Consider the following 19431-nt stretch of genomic DNA (forward strand, 5'->3'; position numbering starts at 1 on the left):
AGGCCCAGCCCAACCTCCAAGCTGGAGGGCTCTTTGGGGAGGGACTGGATGGGGAAGGGGCAGACCCTCCCATAGGCAGCTCAGACTCATGTTCCTCCCAGCACTGCCCTGATCCCACAAGGCAGAGGTGTGGACAAGCCTTTGGCCACTCCACCCACTGGGCACTCTGTGCCCATTTCCTGTTCACAGATCGTGGGCGGGTATAATGTCAATTTCAGGGGATCAAGGTGCACCCCAGATCTCACACTTTCTGGAACCCACCTTAATTTCCTGCATCCTCCTTTGCTATCCCTGGGTTCTGGGTCACCCTCATTCCCACAGCTTTCCCATGATGTGACTCTAAGACCTCCTTTCCCCAGACCCTGGGTGAGGAGCCCAGGGCCCAAGGACAGCCCTACCCCTGACGGCAGTCTCTTCTCATTGGTGTCTGCAGTCTACCATCATATGTGCTCATTTCCTGCATGGCAGATGCCCAGTCCTCACTCTGGCTTACAGGTGCCCCCAACTGGGACATATCAGAGCTTTGCTGCTGTGTCCCCAGCTCCCAGGGATGGTGGGTGTCCACTCAGCAGCAGGAAAGCTGCCGAAGTGCAGGGGTAAGGGCCAAAGTCCTCGGCAGGGTGGACACGGGAACTCACCATTGGGACAGAAGAAAGCGCTGTAGGTGTATGACCGGGGGGCTCCTTCAGGCTGAAACAGAGAAATGGGGAGAACTGAGAGATGGGGGGTGGCAGCCAGTGCAAGGGTGAAGCCACCCTCCCACGGCAGCAGCTCTGAGTGTGGATCCCGCGGGGTGATACCACGACCACAGGTGCACAGAGATGGACCAGGTCACCTGCCTCCCATGCCCAGATAGGGAAACTGAGGCTCGCTTCCCCTTCTCTGGGCTCTAGTCAAACAAACTCACCAACCGCTCCTAGACTTATCATGTTTCCCACACCCCCATCCTACCCTCCCAGCCACCCCTTTGGCCCAGCTCCAAGCCCAGCTGCTCCCTGTGGGCAGAGAACACTATGACTTGAAGGCTGCCAGGATCTGAGGCCCCATCCAATGTCCAAGAGCACTGAGAAGGGGGCACCCAGGTCTGCCAAGGACGGGGTCTCTGTCCCACTGTCCGATGCATCCCTTGTCTCCTGTCCATCATGCTCCTGCTTCCACCCCTTCCACAACGTCCCCCAAATAACAGAAGGCAGCTGGTTCGTTCTCTTATTTATTTATTTCTAAAATTTATCTATTTTTGGCCCCACCACGCGGCACGAGGAACTTCCCCTGACCAGGGATCGAACCTGTGCCCCCTGCAGTGGAAGCGTGGAGTCTTAACCACTGTACTGCCAGGGAAGTCCTGGCTTGTTCTCTTAAAAGGGAGCACTGGGAATTTAACCCGATACACCTTGTGGGTTTTCGTCTGACCAGAATGGCCCCTGTGGGGTTCTCGCTCTTCCAGATCTCTTTTAGCGCCATCAGCAAATCGGTGAGCTGGGGCCACCTGAGGTCAGACCTCAGACGGTTAATGCTTGGCCACTGCAGCCAGGCAGCCTCCTGGGGTCCCAACTCCTCCTACTGTGAGGGTCATTTTATCTGCCAACTTGTGTAAGCCAGGGCATGCCTAAACATCTGGCCAAATGTTACTTCTGGGCATACCTGTGAGGACTTGTCTTAAAGGAGTCAGCACTTGAATTGGTGGACAGTGATGTAGATGGCCCTCCCCAACGTGGTGGCCCCCAAACACTCCATTGAGGGCCCCAATACAACAACAGGCAGAGGAAGGATGAATTCTCTCTCTGCCAGACTGCTTGAGTTGGGGCATCCATCTTCTCTGCCCTCGATGCTTCTGACCTTCAAACTCACAGATGGCAGACTTCTCAGCCTCCATGGGGACTTCTCAGCCTCCATGATCGTGTAAGCCAATTGCTTATAATAAATCTCTTCCTAGAGAAATGTATACGTCCTATTGGCTCTGTTTATCCGCAGCACCCTGACTAATACACCCACTCCTTGCTGGGTGACCGAGGTCCACTCACTTAACCTCTCTGGACCTCTATTTGTCACCTCTAAGACGGGGGTGATGAAGGTGCCGACCTCACCGCGATGTGAGGGTTAGGTGTATTTCAGACAGAGCCTGGCGTCTTCTCAGTGCTGCTCAACAGTCAGCTCTTGTTAGAGTTCCTCATCCCCCTCTTCCCCCCACCCCCGCCCCCAGTCCTCTGTTGAAGCTGCAAAGATGGGCGTCATCCATCCTGGGTCTGTACTGATGAGTCCGGGAGGCACCTGTCTGGATCATGTCCACTTCCTGCTATCATCCCAGGGCCACGCCCAGGGGCCTGCACCGGGGTCCTGCCTCACCCACGCAAGCCACAACCTGACACCCACACTGCACACCTCGCTAGCAAACCTTTAGCAAAATCACCCGCGGTTGGCACCGAGAGGCCAAGCGCACCCTTGTGGATGATGCTGAGCTGTCCAGCAGCCGGATTGTCATCTCACACCCAGAAGGCCTGACGCGGAGCCCACAGGCCATCTGCTCAGCCACAGGCTCCAGGGTGAGCCCTCGAGATTTTGCTTGGACTTCAGCAACCCCCTAACCGATCTATCAGCTCAGCCCCTTGTTGGAAAAGGGGTTGAGTCACTGGACAGGGCCTGGCCATTGTAAGCCCATGATAGCTATACAATCATAAAAATGATTCATAACTCAGATGTCTATCAATGGCTGAATGGATAAACAAAATGTGGTCCATGCATATGACGGAACATTATACAACCGTGAAAAGGGATGGAGCGCTGACACGCGCTACAATGTAAATGGACCTCAAAAACATCATGCTAAGTGAAAGAAGCCAGACAGGAAAGGCCACATAGTGTACGGTTCCATTTATATGAAATGTCCAGAACAAGCAAACCCAGAGACACAATCTGAGTCTTTCTGCTGGTGCTGAGATGCCCTCTGGCTCCGGCTGACCATCCAGGGCCTCCTGGACACACCCCCACCCCCAGCATAGCCTCTGAAGCAGCCAATGGGGCCGCTCGTGGCCACGCCACCCTGTCTTCTTTTCTGGCTCAACTCAGAGGGGACCCTGGTGCCAGCCTCTCTCCTCCACATGCTGCCCTGGCTTTTAGCTGATCCTGGGTTCCAACCTCCTTCGCCTCTGTGCTCAAGGCAGCTCCTGACCAGGTTCCAACACATGGTCACTGCATGATGTCATTATTACCTCTGGCAAGACTTTTCTACAACCTTGTAGCACAGATCAGTGCTTCGTTCTTGTCTGTTCTATGGATTTATCTATTCATATAAATAGGATCATACACCATGTGGCCTTGTGTGTCTGGCTTCTTTAACTCAGCATAACATTTTCAAGGTTCATCTACACTGTTGCATGAATCAGCGCTTCATTCCTTTTTATGACTGAGTAATATTCCGTGGAATTGGGTAACTGGATCCCCTTGCACCACATTTATCCATTCATCAGCTGATGGACATATCCTAAAACGGAAAGAGCGTCCCTGGTTTATGTCCAGGTTCCCCCAGTTGACCATTCTAAATGCCTGGATGACCACAGACCACTTTTCTTTAGCACTCAGGCCAGGCATCAAGAGATGTCTTCCACACACTCTCATTTAACCGTCCAGCAGTTTCATGTTTGAATCCAGGGCTCTCACTCCAGAGCCCACCCCAAGCCAAGAAGGCAGACTTCCTCTCACTCCTGTAATGCCCGCCAGGCTCCCCTCATGGGTCTGAATTATGTCAGCCTCCTCTTTGATCCTGTGAACTCCACTGAGACACGGTGGGGTGATGGAAGGCTCTCAGCCTTCCAGCAGAAATGCAAAAGGTCACAATCCCCTGGGCCAGCTGGGGAACCAGGAGGGATGGCATTCGCCGCCCCTCCTCCTGATACACACCCACGACAGCTCGGCCATCACCTGCTTCCCCACCACGTGTCTCTCAGGAATGGCCTTTCTGTTGTATTCAGACTCCTGCCCGGCAGGTGGCACGTGGTGTCTTGGGAGGGTCCATCGTATAACTGATGGAGCGAGCGACCCATGCGCTCAGAGCTCTGTGGTGGGATGAGATGGGAGAAGCTGTGCACCCAGTGCCTCCTATTTCATAAATCCATTTTTCTAATTCATGCTTCATTTTTTTGCATTGACATTTCAAGTCTTCTGATGCCTAACTCATACCTCCTATCCTCCAGTGCTGTCTGTACAGAGCTGGACCAGTGGATGCTGCAGACATAGGATACTGCTGAACAGCATGAAAGGGAGGAAAGGCTTGAGGATAAGAGAATCGTTCTCTGTGCATCTAGAAATTCCTCCTGCAGAGGAAGAAGACAAGAGCTCCAGGCCTCCAGATCAGGCTGGCCACACTGGGGGGCTCGCTGCCTCCTCGGACTGAGGTAGGGCAGGCTGTGGTCCAGGGAACGTGCTCAGGCTGTGCAAAGGGTCACCAGGGGTCTCTGCATTTCCTGTTGAGGCCATCCTATCCTGCTGGCTCACAGAGATGGCGTGCCTCATCTGATGACACACTCGGAGGACTCCATCACGTCATGTCAACAAAGCTGCAGCAGTAACCCATCCACCTCCAGGAGTTCCACCCAGCGCGCGTGTGACTCCAGGCACTGATGGGAACCATTTGTGCTCAGCCCCGTGAGGACTGCAGCTGGGAGGGAGGGCAGCTGTTTGCAGCTGGGCTACTGGGGAGGGGCAGAGACTCGGGGCCACTGTGAGGAGATTCAGTGGGGCTGCTGTGTGCTCTCCATGCAGCACTAAACAGGAGTCTCTCCACAGCTCTGGGCTCTGATACATCTGAGCAGCCCAAAAAAGACGGGGCACTGTTGCTGCTACAAGCCCAGCACTGTGAAGTGCCGTGTGCATTCTCCAACCTTCCCCATGCTATGGGGTAAGCGTGAGCATCCCAGTCTTACAGAGCAGAGTCGGAATAACAAGACACTCGCTGAGCCCCATGCGTAAGTGGCAGATCCCAGATTCACAGCCCGGGGAGGGTCGGGGGGCGGAGGTGGGGGTGGAGGGCGGGGCGGGTGGGCGGTGGTCTGGGCGCCCCTGCTGGAGGCTCCGTGTCCTTCCCACACAGGCATTCCAAGGACAACCCTCTGAATGATGGGTCACAGTCCCTACAATTGCCTATTGACAAACGGACAGCCAGGAGACAGGGGCACACCACCCTCCAGGGTGATCAAGCCGGGGGTCAGGAGGACACTTCCCTGCAGCCCGTGTGAGTCCCAAATCACTTCACCAAAGCCTGCTCTGCTCCTTGGAGAGGAGATGGATGCCGCAGTCCTCCAGCAAGGCAGCCCCGTCACCTGCCCCAAGCCCCAGAGCAGGACTCATGGGGGCTGCCCTGGCCCTGGCTTGGGAAGGGACCACACTCTCCGGCCCCAACCTCACTGTTGAGGTAATCAGGCCCTGGCCAAGTGCCTCGAGTGAGGACATAGGCTTACCTCAACCATCACACCGCGCCGGATGTGATCCCTCCCAATGGGGACCCTCCTGTCAGCGTAATTCTCCTCCGGGGTTCTGACCGACTTCCCATCCCGGCAGCAGCTCGTTTCTCTGTAAGCCAGGACTTTGGCTGCGGAGATTTGAGTACTCGGTGCTGGCTCTCAGAACAGGTCCCTATCCGGCGCTCTTCTATACCCCACCCTTGTCCCAGGCTTCCCAGGTGTGCATGCACACATATGTGCGTGTATGTGCCTATGCGCGTGTGTGCACGGTGTAGGCTGGATGTGTGTGCATGCATATGTATGCATGTGTGCAAGTGTGCGTGCATGCGTGTGCTACCTCGGTTTGGCATCTTAAAAGACTGGCTTCCCCCAGATGAGGCCCCCTACCTCCTGATCATTCCCTCTGGCCTGCATCCCCAGCAGCTGTCTTGCCCCTTGATCTCATCTTCTGCCCCGCTGACCCTTCACCCGTGCCTGGACTCTGCACCTGAACCCCTTGGCAGCCTGGAGAGTGGAGTTGCCCAAAGAAGCACATGACCCTCACCTGTGATGTTGCTGAGACCCAGGTCGCCAAAGGACAGAACCACCCAGGAGGGTTCCATCTCCCCAGGGACCACACACGTCTTCTTGGTCAGATGGCGTTTGCCAGGATGTCCGACAAATTGGATGCCCTTGGGAACTGAGATCTTCACGTAGACCTGGAGAGTGTGGCAAGAACCATGGTGCCCGGAATCTGTGTGCCCTCCCAGCACACCCCACTGCCCACTGCACTCCGTCCACCCTGGCAGCCTTTCCCCCAAAGCCACGCTCTCTTTGGGAGGCTCTCTTTCCATTTCTGATCAGAACAAACCACTTACCATTGTCCTGCTGGGAGCCCCCTCCTTCCCTCAGCCCCCTGAACCCTCACTGGTCCAGCTCTCCCTTGGGACCAAGGGCTGTCCCTCTGGCCAAGCATGGGATAAGAGGGGCCACTCCACATGCAGGCCCCGCAGGGAACTTCATCTGACCCTCTTTCCAACCACTGAGGTCCACCGAGTCATAATAGAGTTTGGTGTGCACACGTGTATGTGTCATGTGTGTGCTGTGCATGCATGCGTCTCTGTGTGCACACCTGTGTGTAGGCGTAGCATTACACGGTGTGTGAGTGCACGCGAGTGAAGGCAAGTGTCTCTGCACACGTGCAAGCATGGCTCTCTACACATGTGTGCTTGTGCACACCATGTCTCCGCGTGCATGTTGTGTACGTGTGTGTGTTTATAACCCTCAATCTACAATAGGCTCTTTGCTCCACATGCATTTGTCCAACCAGCACATATGCAGCACCTGGTGGGTTCAGGAGCCCTGCTAGGAGCTCAAGAAACAGATCTGAACAGACAAGAGCGATCCCTGGGCCTCAGAGGCTTGACATGCCTGAGTCACGCACACACGCAGGTGTGTACAAGGAAGCTTTACAGTGGCAAGTGTGACAGTGTCTGAATCCTGCCCAAGGGCAGGCCCAGTAGAACCTGAATGAGAACGGTTGGTGCAGGGTGCTTTGGGGACTCCCCCATTCCCCTCGAGACAGCATCCTTCTAGAAAGTTCTTCCAGGGAGGAAAGAAGAAATTCAAGCATCAAGCATCGGTGAGATACATTTTCCAGGTGCTGGATGGAACCCGCTGTCCAGGCTGAGGGGTCTGGATGTGCCTGTTTTCCTGGAACCTCAGGAAGAGCACATGGAGGTGGGGGGGCGGGGGGGGGGCGGGGAGGGCGGTTCCTGAAATTGACGTGTGGTGATCCCTGGACACACCTGCTGCCCGGCAGGGCTTCCTTCTTCCCGCTGACAAGCCAACCACCAGTGCCTGCTAGGAGCTGAAATGGGCACCTGGGGGGCCTGCCTGCAGTTCAGGAGGGAGCCTCCCTTGGGGGCCACCCTGTGATTAGGGACCACCCTACATTTATTCTGGCTTTCTGAAACTAGGGTCCTATTCCTCCTAGCCATAAGCTACATAAAAAGCATGAATGATAAAGGTTCTGGGTTTGGGGGCACCTTTATCCCAGCTGACTGCCCTGAGCCCCTCACATATCCTCCTTGGCCCCCTCCAGGCCACCGCGTGGCCACTGCCGTGGTTCTCACTCAGTGGCTCTCACTCAGATTACTGCAGAAGCGTCCCCCTTCTCTCCTGCTTTTCCAACCAGACCCTAAAGCCCAGCCAGATTGTGTCACGGTCAGTTTCTGGGACAGGCCAAGCTGCCTCCTGCCTGTCACTTGCATATACTATTCCCTCTTCCAGGAATGCCCTTCCAGAGCTGGTGCCCAGCTTAAGCATCGCCCAAAGACTTCGGCGTTCAGAGAAGCCACCCCTCCTCAGGGCCTCCCTGGCTTCCTGTAGACACTTAATTTTTTTTTTTTTTTTCTGGCCGCACTGTGTGGCACGGCTTGCGGGATCTTAGCTCCCCAACCAGGAATTAAACCTCTGCCCCCTGCAGTGGAAGCGCAGAATCCTAACCACTGGACAGCTGGGCAATTCCCGACACCTAATTCTAACACAGGTCTGCCACTCACTCCCTGGGGGACCTTGAACATACGACGATGCTTCTCTGAGCTCCCCAAGCGGGAATGATTCCATCACAGCCCCTCCTTCCTCAGCCCACGTGGGCACTTGATAATGATACAGTTAAAATCATCCACCCAGCACTGGGCACAGAGATGCGTGCCCAAGAACACCGAGTTAGTGGCATCAGAGCTCCAGGTGAGCTCAGGCAGACCCCACGTGCTGAGCATTGGGGTCTTCAGATTCCCACACAGAGCGTGGCACGCATCAGGTATTGGGCGATAGCTTTTGAGTGAATGAATTCAAATCTCTCACATCTTACACACAGGAATTCCTTTCTGGTGGCCTCTGGGTGTTTCATTTCTATCCCAGACCTGCACTGACCCCTTTTATTTTCACTTGGAATTTTCTTTTCATTAAAGACCCAAGACAGAAGTTACTGTGTGACAGTACATTACGTGTGGCTCAAATAAGCATCGGGGAGTCAAATGCAAATACCAGCCTCAAACCCGGACTGTGCCAGGCAGAAGGCAATGGGAGGGGTCCTTTACTGGCCTCAGGGCCAGCATACGGCATTCTGAACAACACGTTCTTGGGTAGATGTAATCAGTCAGCAGAGGTATAGAATTTGCAAAGGAAAAAGGGAGTAAATGATTTCATGGAAGCTCAAGGTCAGCCTCTGAGCTGAGACTCAGAGACTCGGGACACTGCTGTCTCCACTCTGGGCCAGCCTCAGAAATGATCACAGACATAGCCGAGGGTGCAGGGGGTGAGGGTAGATCTCTCACACCCAGATAAGGAAACTGAGACAAAGTGGGCTGGTGAATGGAAACAGCAAGCTGAAGTCCAAAGGGTCATCTGGGGGATGCTGAGACAGGTATGCGCTGGGACTACAGCTGTGCCGTGGGGGATCCGCCACCTCCACTCAGGACCTCCACCCCCAGCAGCCTCGCTGCCCTTCAGGTGGCAAATTCCAATCACTCCCTGGCCAGGCCTTGTTTTTCAAGAAAAGCCAGAAATCTGGGCAGGGGGTGGATAAAATCTCTTGGTTTCCAGTGTCTTTGGCCTGGGGCTGCCCCTCCCATCTCTGCCCTTGGTGGGGAATGTGCCGGCAGCCTTGAGGGGGGCGGGTGCACACACATGGGCAGGGCCAGGACAAGGTTAGCAGGCTCCTCCCGGCTGGCTGGGGTGAGGCTGAGACCTGTAGCCTGACCTCCAGGCCAAGCTGCGGAAAGCTGGCTTGCTCCCAGCTAGACCCCTGGCCCTGCACCCCACGCACTCCTCCATTTGCAGCCTCGGCTCCCAGCTCCCACTCCTGAGGGTTGCCCCTAACTCTGGGAGCCCACCTCCTCTCTCTTCCTGCCACCCCCCAGCTGACATCCAGGCTGAGATGGTGCAAAATGATTACAAAGGCGGGGGAGGAGGGTGCCCCTGCCTTCCTGCAGCCGCACTGATGCTCGGGCCCCCAAACACCCCTTCCCTATCCTGTCCCCACCTGACCCTGGTCCTCGCGGCTCCCTCCACATTGCCTGCCATCCCTCCTCCTCGTCTGAAATCCCCAAGCCCACCTCCTTGGGGTAGCTGTTATCGGTTGTATTGTGTCCCCCAGGAAGATATGTTGAAATCCTAACCCCCGGTACCTATAAATGTGACCTCATTTGGAACTACAGTCTCTGCAGACGTCATCAAGTTCCAATGAGGTCATTAGGGTAGACCCTAATCCAATAAAACAGGGACTCTTCTCAGAGGAAATTTGGACACAGAGATAACAAGAGAAGTCACCCTGGGGCCCCTTGATGAGATAAGGCGACAGCTCTATGACCCCAACTAGGTCGGGTCTACCAGCCCCTTGCCAGCCTGAAGAAGCTACAGAAGACAGACTCTGTCGCCCTTTATCCTCCCAATAAAGATTTCTTGGGGTTCACGTCTCTCAGGGGGGATTTGAGGTAGGAGGTAGAGGGGCCCCTGGGCTGGACAGCTGGTGTTTGCCAAGTGGAGTAAAATTGGAGCTTTGTCTTTCCCTACACTCCAAGGCCAAAGTTAAAGGCAGGAGCTGAGCTCTACTGGAGTAAAGAGATAAGATGACCACTCCTAAGGTCAAGGAGACCTCCCTGACTACACATGCGCAGAAAGCCTCCTCAGGGGTCAAAAAGGAGGGGGCGCCACTCCATAATAGGTGATGCCAAACCTCCCACAGGCCTCTGTGCTAGAATCCATCTTGGCAAAAAGATACACAAGCATGTTGGAGCGGGTCCTAGGGCAGGTCAGATGTGGGAAGAGAAGGTGCTGACAACTGGCCAAAGGTAAACAAAGGCCGGGAAGAACTGCCCTGTAGAAATGATTTAACCGCCCCTTTACTGCACTCCTTCTCATTAGGGAGGATGCCCACACCTTCCTCTCCGGGTGTGTACTTCTGCCTTGCTTCTGTCTTAAACAACTGTCTCTCTGTGTGCTCTCCCACTTGTAGCGCTGTGTCTCTCATCATAAACTTCGCCTGTTTATGCAGGTTTTGCCTCTTTGAGAAATTCATTTTGCAAACAGAGCAACAGCCAGGGAAACTCTGCTTCTAGCCTCTGGCCCCTGGTGGTCTAGTGGCTAGCATTCCTGGTTTTCATCCAGGCTACCCAGGTCCAATTCCTGGGCAGAGAACTAAGACCCAGCTTCAAGACCACTTGCTGCTGTCGCTCCGAGATCACCTGACTCCATGCCGTTCCAGATGATACTCACCCTCCCGCACCCCTGCAGGGTCAGGAGTCAACGACAGTGGCTCCATCACATCCGTCACCCTCTAACCCCGCCATGCACACACTCCCACCCCCAACCTGCCCGGGTGTAGACAGCTGGTGAAGTAGAAGCTGACTCATCCAGCCTCTGCCTCACTAATAACACAGATGCTGTCCCCCACGGCCCTCCAGGATGACCCCATGCCGCCCTGCCTGCCCCACATCCCAGGTGCTGTGCCCCTCCAATCCCTCCCCCCAGGATGACCCCACCTCCCTCTGCTTCCTGCCGTTAAGGATGTCACCCCTCCCCCCCTTAATGGGAAAGGCTGTGTATGGAGGGCGGGTTCGGTACCTCGATGCAGGTGTCCATGTAGTTGTAGATGCTGAGCGGGATTTTGGCCTGCTCCCCGCGGACCACGTTGGGGGGCAGGGTGAAGTCGACAAAGAAGGTCTTGAAGGTCTTCAGCAGAGTGGGCTCGGCAATGCCCAGGCCCCTCTCGGCAGACAGACCCACTGCCTCACCCACCCAGCTGGTGATGGAGTCAGGGACCTGCACGCTGAGTGTGTCCTCGCCTGATGGATCACTGCGGAAAGATGGACAACCGTGTGCTCTTCTCCACGGCCGTGCCGCAGCGGCCAGGTGGGAACAGAGGAGTCCAGCCGTATGGCCTTGGGCTCCAGGGTGGTGCCCCCCGCAACTGCCCCGACAGCTTGGAAATAAGCACTAAAGGCACCCCACAGCGTGTGACAGGAGAAAGTCATCCCTCGGCCCTGACTCGCCATAATCAGAAACATGAATGTCTCTCAGGACAGCTGTGATCACAGGACCATTCAAAACATGGGTCCAGAGAGGCAAACTCTGGCAGTGTGTGCTCTGCCCAGCTTAGGGGAGAAAGACGCTGAATCAAGGGGACTGGTCACTTAGAGCATGCTTGTGTGTCTCCCAGAAAGACATGTCCAAGCCCTAACCCCTGGTAACCTGTGAATGGGACATTATTTGGAAATAGGGTCTTTGCAGATGCCACTAGTTAAGATGAAGCCACACTGGAGTAGAGTGGGCCCTAATCCAATGACAGGTGTCCTTAGAAGAGGAGGGAAATTCAGACAGAGAGAAGAAGGCCAGGCGAGGATGGAGGCAGAGACTGGAGTGATGCAGCCACAAGCCAAGGAATGTCTGCCTGTGGGGGACACCCACACTTCCTGGCCTGGCATCCTTGTCCCATACACTCCTGTGGAGCCCAGCTCCCTGTTAATTAAGGACGTATGTGTGATTTTTCAGGCCTGCCCACAGGCCTGCAGGTCTCACGGGGTGGGAGTAGGGTAGGGAGGTGAGGGGTGCGTGTGCACTGGGGTCTCTGAGGGGAGCTGCAGCCAAGGACTCAGGGCCCCTGGCTGGCCATGCTCTTTTCATGTTTGCATTCCCAGCCCAGAATTTCCATTCCCAGGTCTCTTTAGCATAAGGGACCATGGGCAGAGGTTTTCTTCAGACACCTCTGCCAAGGCCTCTTTATGGTCAGAAGGAAACACTGAAGACATCCCTCCCCAGTTGGAGTACTTTCCCACTCCTAACTCTCTCCCCTGTCCACCCCCAACCCCACCTCATGGTCCATAAAGCTGCTGGAGCCTATTGTCCAGGGCTCCCTCCAAGTGAGATGACCCCTATGTCTTGGCGGATCCACCTGACAGTGGGCCATTCTGTGGGGAACAGAACAGGGGGAGACATATACAGAACACTCTACCCAACAACAACAATGGGACACACATACTTCTGAAGTGCACTTGGGGTATTTTCCAGGACAGACCCATAGGTTAAGCTACAAACTAAGCCTCAGTGGGCTTAAAAAGAGAGATAGCATACCAAGTCCCTTCTCTGACCACAATAAGATGAATGAAGTTAGAAATCAACAAGGGAAGGAAAGCTGGAAAATTTACCAATTTGTGGAAATTAACACATTCTTAAACAGCAAAGGATCACAGAAGAGATCACAAAGGAAATTAAAAAGTACTTAGAACTCCCTCTTGCTAGAGCATTGGAATCACAACTAGCTGCTGCACAATCACGGGCAGGAAGACACTGGAGCTCACCAAAAAAGATACCCACATCCAAAGACAAAGGAGAGGCCGCAATGAGACGGTAGGAGGGCGGCCATCACAATAAAATCAAATCCCGTAACTGCTGGGTGGGTGACTCACAAACTGGAGAACACTTATACCACAGAAGCCCACCCACTGGAGCGAAGGTTCTGAGCCCCACGTCAGGCTTCCCAACCTGGGGTCCAGCAACAGGAACTCCCAGAGAATCAGAGTTCGAAGGCTAGCAGGATTTGATTGCAGGACTTCAACAGGACTGGGCGAAACAGCGACTCCACTCTTGAAGGGCACACACAAAGTGTGTGCATTAGGACCCAGGGGGAACTGAACCAGACCTACCTGCTAGTGTTGATGGGTCTCCTGCAGAGGTGGGGGTGGGTGGCTGTGGCTCACTGCAGGGACAAGGACACTGGCAGCAGAAGTTATGGGAAGTACTCATTGGTGTGAGCCCCCACCCCCAGACCTCCATTAGCCCCACCAAAGAGCCTGTAGGCTCCAGTGCTGGGTCGCTTCAGGCCAAACAACCAACAGCGAGGGAACCCAGACCCACCCATCAGCAGACAAGTGGATTAAAGTTTTACTGAGCTCTGCCCACCAGAGCAACACCCGGCTCTACCCATCACCAGTCCCTCCCATCAGGAAGCTTGCACGAGCCTCTTAGATAGCCTCAACCACCAGAGGGCAGACAGCAGACACAAGAAGAACTACAATCCTGCAGCCTGCCGAAGGAAAACCACAATCACAGAAAGATAGATGAAATGAAAATGCAGAGGATTATGTCCCAGATGAAGGAACAAGATAAAACCCCAGAAAAACCACTAAACTCCAGAAAAAGAATTCAGAATAATGATAGTGAAGATGATCCAGGACCTCGGAAAAAGAATGGAGGCAAAGATCGAGAAGATGCAAGAAATGTTTAACAAAGACCTAGAAAAATTAAAGAACAAACAGAGATGAACAATACAATAACTGAAATGAAAATTACACTACAAAGAATCCATAGCAGAATAACTGAGACAGAAGAATGGATAAGTGACCTGGAAGACAGAATGGTGGAATTCACTGCTGCAGAACAGAATAAAGAAAACAGAATGAAAAGAAATGAAGACAGCCTAAGAGACCTCTGGGACAACATTCACATTATAGGGGTCCCAGCAGGAGAAGAGACAGACAAAGGACCCGAGAAAATATTTGAAGAGATTATAGTCCAAAACTTCCCTAACACGGGAAAGGAAATAGCCACCCAGGTCCAGGAAGTGCAGAGAGTCCCAGGCAGGATAAACCCAAGGAGAAACACGCCAAGACACATAGTAATCAGACTGAGAAAAATTAAGGACAAAGGAAAATTATTAAAAGCAACAAGGGAAAAATGACAAATAACATACAAGGGAACTCCATAAGGTTAACAGCTGATTTCTCAGCAGAAACTCTGCAAGCCAGAAGGGAGCGGCATGATATATTTAAAGTGATGAAAGGGAAGAAACTACAACCAAGACTATTCTACCCGGCAAAGATCTCATTCAGGTTTGACAGAGAAATCAAAAGCTTTACAGACAAACAAAAGATAAGAGCACTCAGCACCACCAAACCAGCTCTACGACAAATGCTAAAGGAACTTCTCTAAGTGGGAAACACAAGAGAAGAAAAGGACCTAGAAAAACAAACCCATAACAATTAAGAAAATGGAAATAGGAACATACATGTCGATAATTACCTTAAACGTGAATGGATTAAATGCTCCAACCAAAAGACACAGGTTCACTGAATGAATACAAAAACAAGACCCATACACATGCTGTCTACAAGAGACCCACTACAGACCTAGGGACACATACAGACCGAAAGGGGATGGAAAAAGATATTCCACACAAATGGAAATCAAAAGAAAGCTGGAGCAGCAATACTCATATCAGATAAAACAGACTTTAAAATAAAGAATGTTGGGGCTTCCCTGGTGGTGCAGTGGTTGAGAGTCCGCCTGCTGATGCAGGGGACACGGGTTTGTGCCCAGTCCAGGAAGATCGCATGTGCCGCGGAGTGGCTGGGCCTGTGAGCCATGGCCGCTGAGCCTGCACGTCCGGAGCCTGGGCTCCGCAATGGGAGAGGCCACAACAGTGAGAGGCCCACGTACCGCCAAAAAAAAAAAAGAATGTTACAAGAGACAAGGAAGGGCAGTACATAATGATCAAGGGATCAATCCAAGAAAAAGATATAACAATTATAAATATATAGGAGCACCTCAATACATAAGGCAAATGCTAAGAGCTATAAAAGAGGAAATTGACAGAACACAATAATAGTGGGGGACTTTAACACCTCACTTTCACCAATGGACAGATCATCCAGATAGAAAATTAATAAGGAAACACAAGCTTTAAATGACACAGTAGACCAGATAGATTTAATTGATATTTATAGGACATTCCACCCAAAAACAGAAGATTACATTTTCTTCTCAAGTGCACACGGAACATTCTCCAGGACAGATCACATCTTGGGTCACAAATCAAGCCTTGGTAAAGTTAAGAAAATTGAAATCATATCAAGCATCATTTCTGACCACAACACTATGAGATTAGAAATAAATTACAGTGAAAAAAATGTAAAAAACCACAAACACATGGAGCCTAAACAATACGTTACTAAATAACCAAGAGATCACTGAAGAAATCAAAGAGGAAATCAAAAAATACCTAGAGACAAATGACAATGAAAACACGATGATCCAAAACCTATGGGATGCAGCAAAAGCAGTTCTAAGTGGGAAGTTTATAGCTATACAATCCTACCTCAAGAAAAAAGAAAAATCTCAAATAAACAGTCTAAACTTACACCTAAAGGAGCCAGAGAAAGAACAACAAACAAAACCCAAAGTTAGTAGAAGGAAAGAAATCATAAAGATCAGAGCAGAAATAAATGAAATAGAAACAAAGAAAACAATAGCAAAGATCAATAAAACTAAAAGCTGGTTCTTTGAGAAGATAAACAAAACTGATAAACCTTTAGCCAGACTCGTCAAGAAAAAGAGGGAGAGGACTCAAATCAATAATATTAGAAATGAAAAAGGAGACGTTACAATGGACACCACAGAAATACAAAGCATCCTAAGAGACTACTACAAGCAACTATGCCAATAAAATGGACGACCTGGAAGAAATGGACAAATTCTTAGAAAGGTATAACCTTCCAAGATTGAACCAGGAAGAAATAGAAAATATGACCAGACCAATCACACATAATGAAATTGAAATTGTGATTAAAAATCTTCCAACAAACAAAAGTCCAGGACCAGATGGCTTCACAGGTGAATTCTATCAAACATTTAGAGAAGAGCTAACACCCATCCTTTTCAAACTCTTCCAAAAAATTGTAGAGAAAGGAACACTCCCAAACTCATTCTAGGAGGCCACCATCACCCTGATACCAAAACCAGACAAAGAGACTACAAAAAAAGAAAATTACAGACCAATATCACTGATGAATATAGATGCAAAAATCCTCAACAAAATACTAGCAAACAGAATCCAACTACACATTAAAAGGATCATACACTATGATCAAGTGGGATTTATCCCAAGGATGCAAGGATTCCTCAATATACGCAAATCAATCAATGTGATACACCACATTAACAGACTGAAGAATAAAAACCATATGATCATCTCAATAGATGCAGAAAAAGCTTTTGACAAAATTCAACACCCATTTATGATAAAAACTCTCCAGGAAGTGGGCATAGAGGGAACTTACCTCAACATAATAAAGGCCATATATGACAAACCCACAGCAAACATCATTCTCCATAGTGAAAAACTGAAAGCATTTCCTGTAAGATCAGGAACAAGACAAGGGTGTCCACTCTCGCCACTATTATTCAACATAGTTTTGGAAGTCCTAGCCATGGCCATCAGAGAAGAAAAAGAAATAAAAGGAATCCAAATTGGAAAAGAAGAAGTAAAACTGTCACTGTTTGCAGATGACATGATACTATACATAGATAATCCTAAAGATGCCACCAGAAAACTACTAGAGCTAATCAACGAATTTGGTAAAGTTGCAGGATACAAAATTAATGCACAGAAATCTCTTGCATTCCTGTACACTAACAATAAAAGATCAGAAAGAGAAATTAAGGAAACAATCTCATTCACCATTGCAACAAAAAGAATAAAATATGTAGGAATCAACCTACGTAAGGAGGTAAAAGACCTGTACTCAGAAAACTATCAGACACTGATGAAAGAAATCAAAGATGACACAAACAGATGGAGAGATAGACCATGTTCTTGGATTGGAGGAATCAATTTTGTGAAAATGACTATACTACCCAAAGCAATCTACAGATTCAATGCAATCCCTATCAAATTACCAATGGCATTTTTTACAGAACTCGAACAAAAAAATCTTAAAATTTGTATGGAGAAGCAAAAGACCCCGAAGAGCCAAAGCAATCTTGAGGGAAAAAAACCGAGCTGGATGAATCAGACTCCCTGACTTCAGACTATACTACAAAGCTACAGTCATCAAGACAATATGGTACTAGCACAAAAAGAGAAATACAGATCAATGGAACAGGATAGAAAGCCCAGAGATAAACCCATGCACCTATGGTCAACTAATCTATGACAAAGGAGGCAAGGATATACAATGGAGAAAAGACAGTCTCTTCAATAAGAAGAAAACTGGGAAAACTGGACAGCTACATGTAAAAGAATGAAATTAGAACACTCCCTAACACCACACACAAAAATAAACTCAAAATGGATTAGAGACCTAAATGTAAGACCGGACACTATAAAACTCTTAGAGGAAAACATAGGAAGAACACTCTTTGACATAAATCCTAGCAAGATCTTTTTTGACCCACCTCCTAGAGTAATGGAAATAAAAACAAAAATAAACAAACAGGACCTAATGAAACTTAAAAGCTTTTGCACAGCGAAGGAAGCTATAAACAAGACAAAAGACAACCCTCAGAATGGGAGAAAATATTTGCAAATGAATCAACGGACAAAGGATTAATCTCCAAAATATATAAACAGCTCATGCAGCTCAATATTAAAATAACAAACAACCCAATCAAAAAAAGGGGAGAAGACCTAAATAGACATTTCTCCAAAGAAGACATACAGATGGCCAAGAGGCACATGGAAAGCTGCTCAACATCATTAATTATTAGAGAAATGCAAATCAAACTACAATGAGTTATCACCTCATGCCAGTCAGAATGGCCATCATCAGAAAATCTACAAACAACAAATGCTGGAGAGGGTGTGGAGAAAAGGGAACCCTCTTGCACTGCTGGTGGGAATGTAAATTGATACAGCCACTATGGAGAACAGTATGGAGGTTCCTTAAAAAAACTAAACCTAGAATTACCATATGACCCAGCAATCCCACTACTGGGCATATACCCAAAGAAAACCATTATTCAAAAAGACACACACACTCCAATGTTCACTGCAGCACTGTTTACAATAGCCAGGTCATGGAAGCAACCTAAATGCCCATCGACAGACAAATGGATAAAGAAGATGTGGTACATGTATACAACGGAATATTACTCATCCATAAAAAGGAAAGAAATTGGGGTATTTGTAGAGACGTGGATGGACCTAGAGACTGTCATACAGAGTGAAGTAAGTCGTAGAGAGAAAAACAAATACTGCATATTAATGCATATATGTGGAATCTAGAAAAATGGCACAGATGAACCGGTTTGCAAGGCAGAAATCGAGACACAGATGTAGAGAACAAACGTATGGACACCAAGTGGGGAAAACGGGGTAGGTGGTGGTGGTGGTGGGATGAATTGGGATATTGGGATTGACATATATACACTAATATATATATAATAGATAACTAGTAAGAACCTGCTGTATAAAATAAATAAAATTCAAAAAGAAAAAGAAGTGTTTTTGCAAAGATAAATGATATGTCAAAAATTAACTGTTTTACTTTGCTACTCAAATTATCTCTGGATTTGAAAGAAATTTTTAAAAATCTCTGCAAAAAAAAAAGAAAAAAAGGACTTAGCAATGAATAAAAACAAAAGCACAACACACCAAAACTCACAGGATGCATCGAAAGCAGTATTAAGGGGGAAATTCATAGCTGTAAATGCTTACATTAAAAAATAAGATCTCAAATAAACAGTCTAACTTTGTAACTTAAAGAACTTGAAAAAGAAAAACAAAAGAGATCAAATAATAAAGAAGCAGAAATAGTAAAGATTATAGCAGAAAAAAACGAAATAAAGAATACAAAAATAATAGAGAGGGCCTTCCCTCGTGATCCAGTGATTAGGAGGACTCTGCGCTCCCAATGCAGGGGGCCCAGGTTCGATCCCTTGTCAGGGAACTAGATCCCGCATGCTGCAACTAAAAGGATCCCACATGCTGCAATGAAGATCTCGCACACCACAACTAAGACACGGCATAGCCAAATAAATAAATAAATTTTTTAATAAAGGAAAAATAATAGAGAAAATCAATGAAACCAAAAGTTGGTTCTTTGAAAAGATTAATAAAATTAACAAACCTTTAGCTAGATGATCTAAGAAAAAAGAGAAAAGACTTAAATTACTAAAATCCAAAATGAAAGTGGGGACATTACTACTGATTCCACAGAAA

At 49.5% G+C, this 19431-nt stretch overlaps 1 protein-coding gene across 1 annotated transcript in view; it reads right to left on the reverse strand.

Moving 5' to 3' along the window:
* CPAMD8 (C3 and PZP like alpha-2-macroglobulin domain containing 8) overlaps positions 1–19431 on the reverse strand; it is a 99249-nt gene that overhangs the window by 36283 nt on the left and 43535 nt on the right. Inside the window, exons 20-23 of the mRNA XM_065873781.1 lie at positions 11061–11292; positions 5998–6151; positions 5451–5581; positions 639–690 (exon numbers count right to left, since the gene is read on the reverse strand). Coding sequence (XP_065729853.1) covers positions 639–690; positions 5451–5581; positions 5998–6151; positions 11061–11292 — 569 coding nt within the window. The remainder of the gene's footprint in view (positions 1–638; positions 691–5450; positions 5582–5997; positions 6152–11060; positions 11293–19431) is intronic.

The sequence above is a fragment of the Phocoena phocoena genome, chromosome 3, assembly GCF_963924675.1.
Source record: "Phocoena phocoena chromosome 3, mPhoPho1.1, whole genome shotgun sequence".
Taxonomy (NCBI): domain Eukaryota; kingdom Metazoa; phylum Chordata; class Mammalia; order Artiodactyla; family Phocoenidae; genus Phocoena; species Phocoena phocoena.